The sequence below is a fragment of the Aythya marila genome (assembly GCF_965140915.1).
Source record: "Aythya marila genome assembly, chromosome: 20".
In the NCBI taxonomy this organism is placed as follows: Eukaryota; Metazoa; Chordata; class Aves; order Anseriformes; family Anatidae; genus Aythya; species Aythya marila.
In genome coordinates this window covers 9,376,858-9,393,222 of record NC_139061.1, presented here as the reverse complement: position 1 = coordinate 9,393,222, position 16,365 = coordinate 9,376,858, and the positions used below count along the sequence as shown (strand labels likewise).

Below are 16,365 nucleotides of genomic sequence, written 5' to 3'. Positions count from 1 at the left end.
AGTGGTTTCCTAGTGTGTTTTTTTTTTTTTTAATTTATTTTTAAATTTTTACACTAACGATTTCATAAGACTGAAGGGAAGTTGCAGCCTACTTGTCTTTTACACTGGTGTACACTGTGGCACGTACAGAAGGAGAGTTCCATTTGGAAATTTAGGTATAAACGTCATTTGTAGATTGTTGCAGTTAATTTGTATGTTCTGGCGGCGTGAGCTCTGTCAGGATTGTGGTAGAGTCAGTGGCAGTAAGGCAAGAAGAGAATGTGCTTTATAAAGCTGAGAAATCTCCACGCTTTCTGGCTGTTGGATTCATGCAGCAGTTCTGTAAGTGGGTGTCAGGGTGAATAACCTCGGTGTCTGAAGTAAAATCCCCCGCCTCCAGTTGAACTCTGGTAGCATTTTTCCAGGCAGTACGCTGTGTTTCTGCCAGGTTGCTGAGATACTCGCCTCTCGGCCCTTATAGAAATTTGAGACAGTTAATTTTTGTTCTTAAAGCTGGCACCATTCCTTACGAGCATTTAGAGGGATGCCAGCTATCCACTGTGGCAACTGATCACATGGCTTCATTTCCTTTGATTTTCTGTATTCTTCTGTGCCATTGAATTCGGATAGTCTTACATAAGGAGAGAACAATTTCTGGCTTATCCTGAGAGGCAGACCCAGGCTATCCTTTGCTGAAGATAATAGGAGTCAGACCTTCTCAGTACTACCACGTTTATCAGTTGTTTTTAACCTTCACAAAGGAGGGCACTTTGCGAGCCTTGTACTGATTTTTGTGGTGCTCCTGGGTCACGAGGTATTAAAGATGCAGATGTGTGAATAAGGGAAATGGAAATAATAATAATAAATTGTCATTTCCGTTATTAATAAAGGCTAGAGCAGTCAGCCCTAAATTTTAGATATGTCCACTAATTCTGAGAGCCTCGATATTCAAATATGAAGTTTGATTTTGAGGGGTGTCAGGACATCTATGCACACTCACTGACAAAGGATTTTGGAAGTTGGACTGAGCTACTGAGACAGGCAAAATGGGAAATTGTACTTAGGTCTTAATTCCTCGTTTCCACCTGTGCTAATTGGCGGTGGTGGCAGCCCTCTGCTCCCCACAGCGGGTGTCTGCGGCCTGCTCCGCCGGGGCCTTGTGCGAGGGGCTCCCGGCCCTGTGGGGCCTGCCAGCCTCCACGCACCTTTGCCATCCTCCTGTGCGTTTGGCACAGCCTTTGACATGAATTCCTTCAAAAAGTCATAGTTGCATAGTAACTGTAACAGGACAAGCCAGTAACTTATTACAGGACTGCAGGAGATCTCAGTTTCAGGGTTTTGCTTTTGCTGTTGATCAAGGGCTGAGTACAGGGTTAGGGCTGAGGAGCAGCAGAGCCTCAGTGCTTTGCTCTTATTCCTCACTACTGGGAGCATGCATATAAATGTGTCTGATACTTGGATTTGTTTTGGGAGTCAGGTTAAGAGCAGAAGCTTGCACACTTATTAAAAGTTTAAATCTTAATCATTCGTGACTGTTGCTGTAAGAATTGTGTCTCATTTCTCAGTTACGCTGGGGAGGGAAGGCTTCATTGCCAAGAAATGTATCTTCATAAAATCATAAAATCCAGTAGGTGGCTGTGGATAGCCAGGAAAGATGAGAAGCATCCAGTATTGTTTGTTGTTTTTTAGAGGTTGTGTTTCGATTACCGATTTTGTTAAGGCAAGTAACTAGACTTACAGCTTCTGGAAAGGACATTTTGTTAGCTTAGTGGTGGTCTTCTCTTGGGACAGCACATTTCAATAAAAGATTCTCTGTCCACATCTTAAATATATCCATAGAAGTGTTTGCCAGCAACAGGATTTTGTCATGTTCTTATCATTTTTTTTGGGAGGGGAATAATAGATGCAATATTTTTCAGTACAAATGCTTAAAAACAAACTGGAAATACTATAATGTTAATGTAGCAATACCTAAATATACCTTCAATTTGTCAGTAGCACAACTTTTAAATTGGTGGGATGGGGGAGGTACGTTCTGATATATACTAAGTAATATGTTATATATACATATTTATATCACACAGAAGTGTAAATTCATATAACTACCTTTCAAGTTCAGAACAGGATGAATGTTTTGATGAAGAAAACTTCTGCATAAGACAGGAAAGATATAGGAAGTAACACTTGATTGTTATTGAGTTAAGGGCAAGATTATTCATGGTAAGAAAGATTCCAAAGAAACAGGTTTAGAGAGGGAGAAAGGAGTTCTCAGTGTACAAGAAGTGGGAGACTTTTCAAGCTGTGGTAGTTGATTGAATGAATAGTGGCATAATTCCAGCAAGGCAAGGGGAAGGGGCTAGAAAAGAAGTTTGCAAACAGTAAAGGAAACAAAGAGCAGAACTCAAAGCTATTGCTAAGATTTCAATCTAGTTTATTAGAACAGGACAGGTTGAGAAGGTGGGTATCTTGAAAACAAACTATAAGAACTTAAGAACTTCAAGCTTGTATTGTTAGGGATTGAAAGCTATAAATTTAGTTAAGTTTAAAGACTGAGAAACTGTCATTCACTCAAGGTCACACAGTTACTGAGTGGCAGCAAATGCTACAATACTGTGTAGGATCCCTGATTCTGACTCCGTTGCTGAAACCAGTAAATGGCACATCAAACTCAGTTTGTACTTCGATTTTGTTGTTGCTGCTGATTACTGTAATTTTGATGTCAGAGAGAAACTTTTCAAATAAGATAATAAAAGGTTAGAAAGAAGTGCCATTTTTATGTTTTTTTTTTTTTTTCTTTAAATGTGGTAAATAAATGATCTGCTTTCTAAAAGTGTTACTCCTGCCAGCTTAGCATCTGAGAGCTGTGAAGTGCAACACATCTAAATTTTAAATAATTACGCTTCCTTGGCTACAAAAGAGTTTTCCCGTCCATTAATAATGAGAAAATTAATGTTGGACCAGCAGTAAAACAGATTAAGCTGTATACCCCTTTTGATGCCTGACTGCACCTTTAACGGACCTGAAATTCCTCTGATTATTTAAATGTTCTATATTGAAACGTGATGGAGGCTTTGAGTTAATAGTTAAAGAGGTTTAAATTGGAATGTCTCTGCAGAAGTCTTTCCCATTGATTGGAGCAAGTGGGCAGAAAAATACCTTATTTGATTGTTGGGAAGCATTGATAGGGCCTCACACGTTAACAGATTTTGTTTCATTTTGTTTTGTTTTTCCTACCTAACCTGTACAATCAGACTTTTAGTGAGCATGTGGATTACTTAAGGCTTGGAGATGTCTTTTATAACGGCAAGTGCTGTGTAAGCTAACTTAGTGAAATACTGATACGCCTGCAACCAGCACCTCATCTGTGCCTTGGACATTTATAATAACTGCACGTTCCTTAAGTTTCTTAAACTTCCTTTCAAGTTTGCAAGACTAATCTTACTTTGGAATATCACCATCCTGGATACGTCACCTGGAGTAAAATAAGCTGTAATTATTTAATGACAGAGTAATAACTTGTTTTTTCAATATTTATTTGGACTTGAATTGTTACCTTCCATGACAAATGTATTAAACATACCAGAATGACCTCATATTCGATGACTTGCAATTACAAAGATTATGTCTGTATATGCCTGGGCAGAAGGTGAGAAATAATTCATGATCTATAGCTTGCTAGCATTGCTTTATGGTTTGTTTGTGAAGGAAAAGTGTTAACAGTCAAAGTTTTTGGCAGCAAGAATGTAGAAAAGAGAACTATCAAAGACAAGAAAAGCTAGTCTGTTTTAACACAAACTATGGTTTGAACAAATTGTCTCATCGTAGTGATTAGTTAGGTTGACCTCAGTGAGAATGGCCTCTTTGTGAAATTATTTCAGCTCCATATTCCTCTTTATTTTTAAAATTCTATTTGTGTACAGCCCTCCCTCCTTTGTTCCTCTTTTTCTTAAATGCCTCCCTGCAGAAAACCAATTTTTATTTTATAGAAATACTCCCTTAAATCTAGAGTATTTCGTAGCTGAAGGTGGAAGACTTAAGGGTGTATTATAAATAAAGGGGGAACTCTTGCTCATTTAAAGTTCTCTATTAAATAATTAGTATTTCAAATAGCTATGATTTAGGTAAGTATTGTTGAAAAACAGTCTTAAATAAAATCACTTCTTGTTTCCTGTGATTTTTACCCTGGAAACACACGGAAAAGGATCTTGAGATGAGAAGAAATGTATATGAAAACCTGTAATCAAAGCTGTGTGGCTGCATTTTGTGTAGGTGAAAGAAAGGTGTTTGAAAACAGGGCTATTGTTGTGATTTACAGTGCATTAATTCTCCCATTTTTAAATTTCAGAAAGATATGGTTATCAGTAGTTTAAATCCATCACTACTTAACCTTTTTGAAAACTTCAGGGTTCAGATCTTTATTAATCCAAGCACTGAACCTATGATCTCCAAAGAAATTTATCCCCAAACCAGAAATAAGTAGCAGTCAGCAGCAGTATTTCCTAGAAGGTTTGAATAGAGCCTATTTCCTCTTTTGGAGATCTGACTTTTGAGGAGGGGGAAGAAGATAGGGAATGTTTCTCTGTCGTCATCAAACTGATGATCTGCATGCAAATAAAATACTTCACTAGACCAGTGTGATTAAATTGTTCTGGTTTATCACCTGTCTTTTACTGCAGATAGAAGATAAATAAATTTATTTCCATCTATATACCATTTTAAAGTTTGTTTTTTTTTTTTCATTACTGCCAGAAATTCTGCCTTTGATGTGAGCCCTTGAGGAGGATGATCTCGGTCTCCTGTCTTTTTCTGTATATCCTGTTTCTGTCATTTTTCTGACAGTTTCAGTACTTTTTGTAGTCTCTTATTCCTCACGTTCAAAAACGCAAAAGTGTTAGTATCTTAGCTTCTTTAAGATTAAAAATATGCAGTTGCCCTAATCTAACATTAATTTACAATGTATGTAATTTCTCTGTGGTTTTTACTCTACTGGAGAAAGTCACACAATTTATTGAAAGCTGGTTCTGTAGTCACCTTTATACAGTCACCTTTTTATAGAAATCTTAAATTTTGTTAAAATCAGTGAAATTCACAGGTAAACAAGTTGAATTTTAATATAATACTGGATATATTGAAGATGGATGTCGACTCTTATAAAGGTTGAAATGTTTGGCTATCGCTAATGGTGAATATACTCTGCTTTGATACATAGTCAGTTTGTAATTAATTCTAAAATAAATTAAAATTATTACTGGAACAGTCATTTAGCACAGCAGGCATTGTTAATGAGTTGTTAGTGTCTTTTAGGATTAAAGGTGTACAACTATACGGAAAGGGTAGAATTGTTTGTCATCTTCGATCTAGTGGCAGAAGTTCTGTAGACTTGAAGGAGGTCAGGATTTTACCCTGCCTCTGTAACATTTACTTTGCTGTTATTCTGATGAAAAGAGAAAAACACGACAATATATTTCAGCAGTAAAAATGTTTACTGCAATCTCTGCAACTACAACAAAACCCAAAACACTAATGTAACAGTGGTGGCTATGGGTTTGGATCCCTTTTGGAGGAATTACAAGCAGGGTTAAAAGAAAAGGGAGTCTGTTCCCTTTGATCTTTTGCCCTCATTTACTCAGCTGCCCTCAGTGTGCGTTCTTTAGTTTAGGGAGGGAGAAATCCATCCTGATAAAGATTTAGTATTTATTGGGCCATCAGCTGTAGTCAGTTAGTGTTTGAAGCTGTTGAACAGTTTTTTAGTATATAAAGCATACCATTGAGCCATCTGTTGGACATGGTAAATGTCTGACAGTTTCCATACATCATCCCCAAGCTCCAAATATTCAGATTAAATATTTAATTGTCCTAAGAGTGTTACAGTGTATAGGGATCTCCAGAGCTCAGTCACTCATAATTACTTAGTAACTAAATAACTTTTTTATTTTTCTTCTGTTTCTTTTGACTTGATGATTTTTTCTTAATATTTATTTTTGAACATTTTAGATATCTTTATGTATTCTCTTTTTGTAAGGGAATTTTGATTTTAAAGTCAGGTTTATTTCGGTCAGTCTTTTTTTTGTGTGACCAAATTTTGTAATGATGGCACATGTGTTACACTCAGAAGTATACACGGGCTTAGTAGCACTAATATTTGGATATATTTTGATTAGCATCAGCCTCAGAGAGGAGTTAAGTGAGTATAAATAAAGCTACTGTTTGTAGGTCAGGTCATACATTTCATAAAACCATGGACCATATAAGCTTCGTCACATCTTTGTGATTTGTACAAGGCTGCTTTTGCGGAGGAGCTGCAGTGAATAGAAATCCATCCAATTAGCACAAAGAGAGAAGAAACACAGAGCAAATGCATATGGACCGAATCAGGAGCCACTGTAAGTCAGCGTGGTTCCACTGAGCACTCTGATCCTCTCCTTTGAAAACCTACAGAGCATAATATTAACGTTTCATGGCATTATTCTCATACTAAAAAAAAAAAATATTCTGAGAAGTTGTTTATTTTTTTTTTTATCACTGTATAAACAGAATATTTTTCAATATTCTCCACGTGCATGGAATTGTAAGAATTGCATTCTTAATTTAAGTGTATCCATAAATACATGTTTTCTTCATGCAGTTGTACGCCTGCTTTCCTAAAATTTGTACTCTTAGTGTCTTTTAGAACAAATCCAGCACAGCTTGAACGTGTTGAGTTTGTCGGTATGTAATTACAGAATGACATTGTTTTGGAAGGAGGAAAAAACCTTCTGTTATTCTGAAAGATGGCATTATTTAAAGTGAATTTACTTATGAAACCTAAACCCAGGGTGAAATTGTGTGTATCTCATTTGTATGCATATAATAAACAACTATGCAGTTAGATAGGTGTTATAAATAGGATGTGGTGGAGATGCTTAGGCTGCTAAGGTTTCCTAGATTTTATAGCAAGTACCCAACTGAGATTTGCTGCTCTCTAATTTTGCCTTTTGGGCTAACCAGCTGACGCCTAGCTGAAAAGAGTTATGTTCCTACAAGGCCACAGAAGCCTTAGTATTCAGTCTCCGTCTCCTTTGGATTGTGGAGAACTCTGTGTACCATCAGCAACTTCAATCCCACCCTTTAGGCCAACCCTCATCTATCAAACCCAGGCTGAGAGCGAGCGAGAGGAAGCTCCCAGATAAACATACAGCAGCGCCTCAACTCCTAATCACTCTGGGCTTCCGCTTCCAGGCCCTATAATTAGAAGTCCTTCTTTTCCTTGTATTCCCAGTTGACGCAAATGCTTTTTGTGGCTTGGCACCTCATTTAGGGCGTGGGCTTAGTTTATGGCCAGGCCAGAGTCTGGTTTAGTCTTCTGATACTGCATAAATAGCTCTTAACCCACAGTCTACATCTGTACTGGTTTTTCCTTTTATGCATATATTCTCTGTATTTTTTAACGTTTCTGTCCTGAAAGAAGCTTATTGTTTCCCAAACAGAATGCATGAAAAGCAGGAAGCTCTAAATTAAGGCAGATGTGTCTATCAGGTAAAACAAAGCTTCAGTAATTTTAATTTTTTTGCATCTAGGACATCAGGTCCTTTTAAACTGGATTTTAATCATCTCTGTGGATTTGAAAAACCACACAGTAAAACAGTCATTAATTTAACCTAGCTGCATACCTCACATTACAGATTAAAAAAAATCAAAATTTTGCCGAGAGATACATACTAAGTAATATCTGCTGTGCACATAAATTTCCACTGGGTTCTGTATATGCAAGACTTTCAATTGATTTCAGATGTTATCTGTTAAACAGGGATTAATGCCAGTTTGAAAAATAAGCAGGAAATCCTTGAGAATTACTCACTTTTCATCTATGATTATTCATACATAAAGTACATCATAAGAGAAAACATTTCGGAATGAACTTATGACAGCTTTAGCCCATATTTCCGTCTAAACAACTTTTTGGGAAAACTGTCACAAGGTCTTTCAGAAAGCAGAGCTGAAGTTTCCTGCACTTGAAAGTGAAAGTGAGGTAACTGCCACGCTTCGCGTTCGTGTGTCTTTGCTGGGATTAGGTATTTCTGTCCTGGTGTCACGGAGTGCTGCAGCGGTCTTTTATGGCAGAGAGATGGAGAGAGGAACAAAAGAGTTGAGCTGTAATAATTGAAAACTGTGATTCGTCAGTGTGAAGCAACGAGAGATGGAAAATACCACACCAAAACCCAAGTCAAATATTCTAAAACATTAGTGACCTATTCTTTGAATAACAGGAATAAGTAAGATGTTTGAAAATACTGTTTTGTAAGTGTATGTTCTTTCACATCTGTGGTATTGTGCTTGGGACCTCTGTGTTGATACAACTCTGCAAGTAGATATTTGTATTTCAAACGCAAATGTGAGTATGAAATCTGCTCCTTTAACTTAGTGAAAAAATAATTGCTAATACAAGTGAATGGCCTGTTTTCTTTTGGCTTCCATGTAATAAAATGCATTTATTCCAAACAGTGACAGACAGCAGGATTTTAGATTAGACATGCAAAATTGCCAAATCAGATACCACCCATCTTTCTGTCTTTAAGCGAATTCTTTTCCACCCACAAATATATTATCTTTCACCTCTACTTCTTCAAGCTATCAAAAAAAAAGTCCCCCAAAACACAAAACCCAAAAAACCCCAAGGCAAGTAGAGCACATTAATACAAAACCAAGAAGTGTTTATATCATATGGAAATGATCAGAACTGCAGATAGGCAAGCACATTTCTCTGCTTAATTTGCTCCGATACTGCGTATGTCATCAAAAGAATGAACAGGTAGCACCGTATGCTATATAGATTTGTGTGACCTGCTTCTTCGTGTGTGTGCTCCCAAAGTGAGCACCCTAGCAAGGGGTAGATAGAAATTACTGATACGGAAAAATCTCTTTGTGAGAAGGGTGAAATTATATCATGTCTGCATACTGTGGGGTTTATTGCGCCATCCACAGACACCTGCATTTCTAGCCAATATTGGAAATAAGATACTGGTAAGCTAAACAATGGCTAGATTTGATGGACAATGCAGTATGGTAATTCCTGTGTTTTCACTGGCTCGTAATTATTACGCAGCTTTCTGTCTCCAGCTTCCAGACAGATTGTTGGCTCATTCAGAGTTTTTTTTACGATCCTCACTGCACTGTGCCATGTGATGGGATACACATGAAAAGTGTGCTCAAAGCTCTGGGTGCACTCAGCTCTGCGTATTCATTTATAAAAGGCTTCTAGCACCTCTGGGGAAAAAAAAATCCGGGTTTGTGAAGGCTGACTGTTCGCTGCTGAGAGAAGCCTTATGGATTCATCTCTTCCAGCTTTTCTTTCTCCAAGGGTCCTTTCCATCGGGAGTAAGAGGGAGGTCAAGAGGACCAAAAGCACACTCGACTTCCCTGTAAAGCTATCTAATGTGTGACGAGAGGCAAACATGCGAATACAGAAAACAAATACTGTTGAATTAGGTCTTCTGGAATATCCTTGCTCCACTAATAGTGGCAGCCTAATTCTAGCACACAACCCCCTATATTTGATTCCAATTTTCTCCACTGGAAACGCTATATATTATTGAGGACCGCACACTTCACTAGGAGGGAAGTGTATTTTGTGATGTTTCAAGAACAGAATTAATGCAAATTGTGTGCATAATCCCACACTAAAGACTTGGCTGACTTGCACTTGAGCAACTTTAGCTGTATTTCCTATCAACACAGTCACTACAAATCAAGGAAATTGCCAGTTAAGCCAACATTAACATCCAGACCAACCTCAACTCGCATGCCTTACCGCCCAAACATAATACCCAAATGCACTCGTGGATTTCTTAGCTCCATAACAAACTCTCTTTCATTTCTAACACTCAGACCAGGAGCAGCAGCCTGCAGCAGTGAAAGTATGTCTACTGGAGAGAATCTTGCTGAGGTCGGATTTAAAATTCTGCATTTGTGTGATTTTGAGGAAATGGTTGTGTGCAACATGGGTGGCCTCTCTTTCTGTCCAAGCCCTACCAGCACAGTGGTCAAGCCGAAAAGGAAACTTTTAGGCAAATCTGTCTCTAAATGCAATTTACTTTTCTCTGCAATTCTGTATCTTACTGCTGGCGTGCCTCGTTCTCAAAAGTATTTGTCTTCACAAGATCTTTCTAAAAGTGAAGGTTGAGAGAAACTGAGGCCTGTGCCTGTAGGCGATGAGGCGCAGGGGCTGTGGCGGTGCTGTGAGGGGAGCCTCGCGCTGGGGCCTGCAGGGCCGCGCTCCTCCTGTGAACCCACGCGTGCTTGGGGAGTGCCGTTGGGCCCAGAAGGTCGACATTTTGGCTGAAATGTTCCTATTTGGGATTAAGGGCAGAGGTATTTCAGCACTGTCAAGGAGGGAAAACACTCAGGGCAGCGATGGAGTGATGTGGTAACGGTGGTTCTGTAGAAAAGTTAATTTAACTTAATCTTTACTGAGTGTTTCCCTGCTGCTCAGAACATGAGAGCTTTATTATGTTTTTTTTTTTCCCAGTCTAATTCTGAAGTTTTAAAAGTGGTATATGATGGACTTCAGTGGTAATTAAGCATGAGGGTTTTGGAATTTGTACAGAGTGTGTTTGTTTAGCAGCTGTGAGTGGGTAAATAAACTGAAAACACAAACATTTTTATGACAGAAATAATATGATCATTTGCCCTTTGAATAGGTGTCATGTAAAATATGAAGACCTACATTTTTTTCCTGAAGGATAAGAGATTTCAATTCTGTTGTAAGTGGAGAATCAACACAACTAGAACTGTCCAGAAAATCCCTGGTTTTCTTTACCAATACCTTGAAAATTATTTAGAAGGCACTTAAATGTAGCTACTCAACTGCTTAAATCGCTTTGCACTTGAAGTTAATAAAATGTTAGAGGTTTGTTTTGGGTGGTATATTTTATTAATAAGCTAATACGGACATTTTTACAGAGAAAAATAAATCTGAAGTGTATTTATTGTAGTTTTAAATGGTGCCATGGTGCTGTACTTTTCTTATATATGCAAAATGTTTATTTTTTTGGTATAAAAATGTAAGCTTTTATGGTAAGTTGACCTTAAATATCTGTTTGTAAAGTTAAAACTGGGTTATGGACTGACATATAGAAGGAGAAAAAGTAAACAGCATATATAAGTTACTGTGATTCTACTGATCTTCTAATTTAATCATTTCAGTACATCCATCAGTGGCCTGTTTTCAATGAAGTTAGTACCTAATTTAATATTTCACTTGAAAGCTCTCAACTCTGATTTGCTGCCTTTCAAGCAATAAATCAGACAGTTTCTTTCATATACGTTTATAAGAAAGATGCTTCTTCAGTATTGTTTTTGGTATGGGTTATTTCAGCTGTGTTTTGTAGTGTTTCTGCTTTCTAAAATAGTGTGGAAACATCAATCTTTTTTTCATACTGGCTCTTTTATAGTGAAGAGCATTTGGGAGTTTCCAGTGTTCATCACTTCATTGTTTTATATTGGTCACACAAATTTCCCAGCTTTAGTTTGAATATTCCCAGATTTTTCAATTGACTTTGATAGATTTGTACTGTTCTACTTCAGCAGTGATAGTGTTGTATGATTTCAGTTGAAGTTTGGATTCATTTTTTATGAAATGAATCCTTTACAATTCAGTAATTTTCCTGCAACTGTTTTCTTTTGTTTACAGAAAACAAATTATAAAACACTCTAGCTTTTTTAGATAGACATTCTTAAGCCTCTTCTTTTGAAGTGATTAATCTCTTGTGCTTTTCTTTTTCTTTTTTTTTTTTTTTTTCTTTTTTCTTTCTTTTTTTTTTTTTTTTTACCCAGGGATGTTGCTGGTCACTACTGACACATTAGGCCATGATTTCCATGTTTTTCAAATACTGACACATCCTTGGTCATCATCACAAAGTGCCGTCCATCATTTGTATACACTTCACAGGGGAGAGACTGAAGCCAAAGTAAGTTAAACTATTTGCTGAAGAATAATCCCCAGACACCTTATACATTTTGTGTATGTTGGCACTTTAATGTTTGTTTCAGCACAGAAAGAGCCTTTCTTATGTTATAGCCGCAAAAAGGATAAGAGCATAGCGTTTAACCTGGACAATAATAAATTCTTGCCCTTTACAATGAGGTGCTGTCAGATTTATTCAGATATGACACTGCCTCCAAAGAGCCCAGATTATTAGCTGTGTTTGTACTTAACCTTTTCTCATGTAACATGTTAAACATTTGTCTAGTGCCTCTGAAGCAATTGTCAGGGTTTGCTTGACTTGGGTGGTAAAAGCCAAAGAAAGGCAATCAGAGAGTTGAAAGCAAGAGTTAATCAAAAGACTGTGATTAACTTTTATCCACACTTAAGCAAAATGGGGGATCTTGTTGGAGACTGTAGTGATAGAGTTTTAACTTGCCAATTTGACAAGCCCTTTCCTAAAGATTACATTAGGCTAGATCATAATAGTGTGAAAGGGTCTGAAATTATATTTAAAAATGCTCAATAAACTTACTGATAAAATGGGAAAATGTTAGAGGTATCACTCTATCACTGTTTGCTAGCATCACTGTGATAGGAGTAGTGCAATGTATTCTGCCTAGATCCGTCACTGCACTGCTTTTGGGCATCAGGAGAGCCTCACCTTTGTAGCATTGAGTAACTGTTGAAGAACCTGTTTTAAATACATAAATAAAAATGTCACCAGAGGGTAAGAAATGAGTCTTGCACTTGCTGATGCAATTACACACTGAAAGCACAAGCTTGTGACAGTCTGGCAGATGTAAACTTGTGTGACAGAGAGAAGCCTCGGGCACTGTGATTATGACCCTGACACTGGAAGCTTGGATTATTGTGGTACCATGATTACAGTTGCTTCAAACCTTTTTTTTTCCTATGGGTTGTGCAGTTTCCCTTAAGTTTTTTGCCTTACCTTTAGGAAGGTGTGGCAGCTTTATTTAATAATGTAATCGTTGATAATGTTTTAGTTTATGTGAATATAAATTCCTGGTAGTTTAAACACCCCAAAGCACTGCTGCTGCTGCACTGACAAAATGAAATTACGATTATAGGTAATGGTTTCTTATAGGAAGGAATAGCTAATCTGAAAAGTGAGAGGAAATAAGGAAAAAATGATTCAATATATGGGGTAATACATATAATAATTATCTCATAAATATTTTTTATAAATAATATAACAGGCACTTATTAGAGATCTGTCTGTACTTATACTCTGTCATCTACTAGAGTGTGTAATATAATGTCCTTAGTGTGTCATTTTTATTTTGCTTTCTTAGAAAAAAAATGTAAATATCCTATAACCAAAGTGTATTAGTCCAGTCAGTAGGAACAAAGACGTTCTTCTTTATTTTACAGCTGATAAATTTATTTTTAAGGCGTACACTGGAAAGCAAACATGACATGTTTTAGGACTAAACCTTTATTGATGCAAGTCTTTTGGATACAGCATTAGCATCTGTGTGAAGGTATTGCATTAAAATTTTCAGAATCAACATAGTAAATTTTTTTCTTCATTTGCCACAAAGTTTTCATTTGGGACATGAACAGTATAGCTTTTGGAATAGTATAAGATAGAGAAAATTCTAACCAGTCTGAGGCATATTGGTGGATTTTACAGATCCCTTGATAATTAAACTATCCAGCAACAGTATTGGGACCTGGGATTCTCAATGTACATCTATCATTTAAAACATTTACATAATACAATGACTGTTTCTGTTTTTGCTTTTGGAATAGCAGTGCTTTTGTTGTGTAGTAAGAAGGGTGTGAGTAGCACTAGACAAGAAGATTGGAGGCTGTTCAATTTAAAATTCTCAATGCAGATATTCTGAGAGACATTCTGGAAGCCTCCATACCTTTTTTCTTGGTAGGAACAGTATTTATACATTTGCAACCAGACTTTTTATCCCTGTTTTAAAGCTAATTGTGAATCAAGGCCAATGGTCTTAAAGGTCACCTTCTGTACTGGAGCTATAAAAAGTTCTAATTTATGTTGACGGACACGAGTGATTATCAGTGTCAAAATTAGTTTAGTTAGTTCTCATTATAAATGGTTTAAACATCATCATATGCCCTTGTTATATTGGTATTTTAATATCTGTACTGAAATCATCTACTTCACCTCATCCCTCGTGGTCTCTGGGCAGACCAGTAGCTTTGTATGTCTCACTTGCCTCCTCGGAGAAGGTGCCGGGAAGTCCCTCCCCCCTGTCACTCGTGTACAGAAGCATCTTAAGTGGATTAAGTTGCCTGCTTAATGTTTAGTAAAGAAAAAGAAGCAAGTGTTGAAATTGCCATTATTAAATCTCTGTTTGATTTACTGCAAACAAGCAGTCTCTCTGAGTCACCCCTATGTCTTTCTATGAAGTCAGATATATTAGTTATACGTTTACTTTAACTTAATAAAACTAAAGAATATATGCTCTACTGTGCATTATTTTTTGTAAATTCATGACAAAGTCTGATTTGGTTTGGGGTTGAGAAAATTCAGCCTGAAAGACAGTATCTGTCTCTCTTTATTTCTGAAATGCACAGAGTGGTTGAGAAGAGATCTGTAGAGGTTGTCTCCTTTCATGGATGTCAGGATCTTGTCCTCAGCCAAAGCACAATTTGCGCTGAGCATTTGCAGTGAGATGGCCACTCCAACCAGGCAGCATCACTGAAATCATCCATTAATGAATGGGGTAACACAGAGACTTCACACTTGGATTTTTATAAAAGGAAAAATGAAAATTTGTTTCAATACAGAACGTTGTGTTTGCCCAGACGGTCTATCCCGATAGCTCCAGCCGTGCTAGTTGGAACATTTCTGTTGGATGGGGGAGAGAGGGATGAGGCTGCTGTAAGTTTCCCCACAAGATGAGCTTTCAGTGCTCTAAAATGTAGCTCACAGCAGATTGTGCTGCTGTTCAGTGTACGATCATAAGCACTTTCTGAACTACCTGAGTTCATCATCCCCTGGACTGGTGTCCAAAGGCAGCTGCTAGCTGTCTTCTACATTGTTAGTGATCTTTTTAGGGCTTTACTGCCCTGCAGTCCTCTTGGCATTGGCGTCAGGATGCTGAGGGAGATTTAGGTGCTGTGCTGCAGTAAGTAGGTTTCTTGAGCTTGTTTTCTTCCTGGTTTGAAGTGAAAGGTAAGTAGTAGCACTCTCCCAGACTGTTCACAGCTGGTCTTCATAACATGGTTTTCCTTTTCTCTTTCTGCATGCTTTGAACAATGAAGCAGAGTGTTATTGAGCATTAAAGTGTTGTTATTGCAAATCTATGTTGTATTAGCTGACTTTGAGCAGCAAATACAGGAAGAAGTCTGATCAGCTGAATAAAACATTGGGACTGTGAAGATCACTCAGTTCCTAACTAAGCCACTAGCTTTTTTTTGTGACCAAGATCAAGATGGGTTAAGATGGAAAGTGGACCTCTGTCTCCTAAGGGAATTGTGAGGACAACGGCCTTGAAAGAATGTGAAGTACTCAGATACTTTGCTGGTTTGAGTGATGTGAGTCCTAAGGTCACAACTTGCGAGTTACTTTTCTGCAAACACAGTCAGAAGCCAGTCTTTCGGTTACACTGAATTAAGATCTTTTAGTCTTTAAGACCTACTTAGGCTTTAGATTTTTTTTTTTTTCTTAAGAGAACAAGAACCAGCATGTTGGATGCACTGTGTTATATCACGAAGGCCCACTGTGAGTGCTGGTCGTATTTAACCATGGCAGAGAGAGTACTAAAGCTGTTAGAGATCCATGCTTGCACATTTCTGCTGCAAAAGGAAAAATGTGTATGTGGCACCCATTTTGGTTAAGGATAGATTTCTTACTGTAACAGTTCTTGCATTGTGAGTCAACACTCACTGCACTCATTTTTATCCAAGAGCATTTTATAAAGTTTTTAATGAAGATATAGCATGTTCTGAGTTGAGGAAGTTCATTTACTTGCAGATGAAAGTTAGTCTGTCACCTGATGATCCTTTCCTTTTGATCTTAAATTGTAAACAAAAAAAAAATCCTTGAAAACAGCATTATCTCAACCTAGAACAAATAAACGGAACGATAGCATCAGTGGGCTAGTGGCCAGGGTCCTCTGTAATCTTTTACGCTGTCAGACTTTTGTTATTCTGCCTCTCAAACTGCTGTTATAACTGACTTCAGTCAGTATAGGTAAACAGAGGGAATGATAAAAACATTCCAGCATGGGCTGCCCCAGAACACAGGCTGTTTTACACTTCTCTGTGGGACACGTGCATGTTTTCCTGTTGTGATTTCATAGAGATTATTGAAACTTGCATCACGTACTGAGTCCAGGTAGTGAAACACTGGATTGGTTAGCAAACGTCTGATATAAACCTTCATGGTTAATGGAAATTTCTTTCTTTATTGTGGCATAGTTATG

At 37.5% G+C, this 16,365-nt stretch overlaps 1 protein-coding gene across 8 annotated transcripts in view; it reads left to right on the top strand.

Moving 5' to 3' along the window:
* The window catches only part of BCAS3 (BCAS3 microtubule associated cell migration factor), a 353,644-nt gene that overhangs the window by 89,674 nt on the left and 247,605 nt on the right, over positions 1 to 16,365 (top strand). For all 8 annotated transcript variants that reach the window (XM_082776135.1, XM_082776133.1, XM_082776131.1 and 5 more), the window contains exon 14: positions 11,791 to 11,924. In XM_082776135.1, the coding sequence (XP_082632261.1) occupies positions 11,791 to 11,924 (134 nt within the window). The remainder of the gene's footprint in view (positions 1 to 11,790; positions 11,925 to 16,365) is intronic.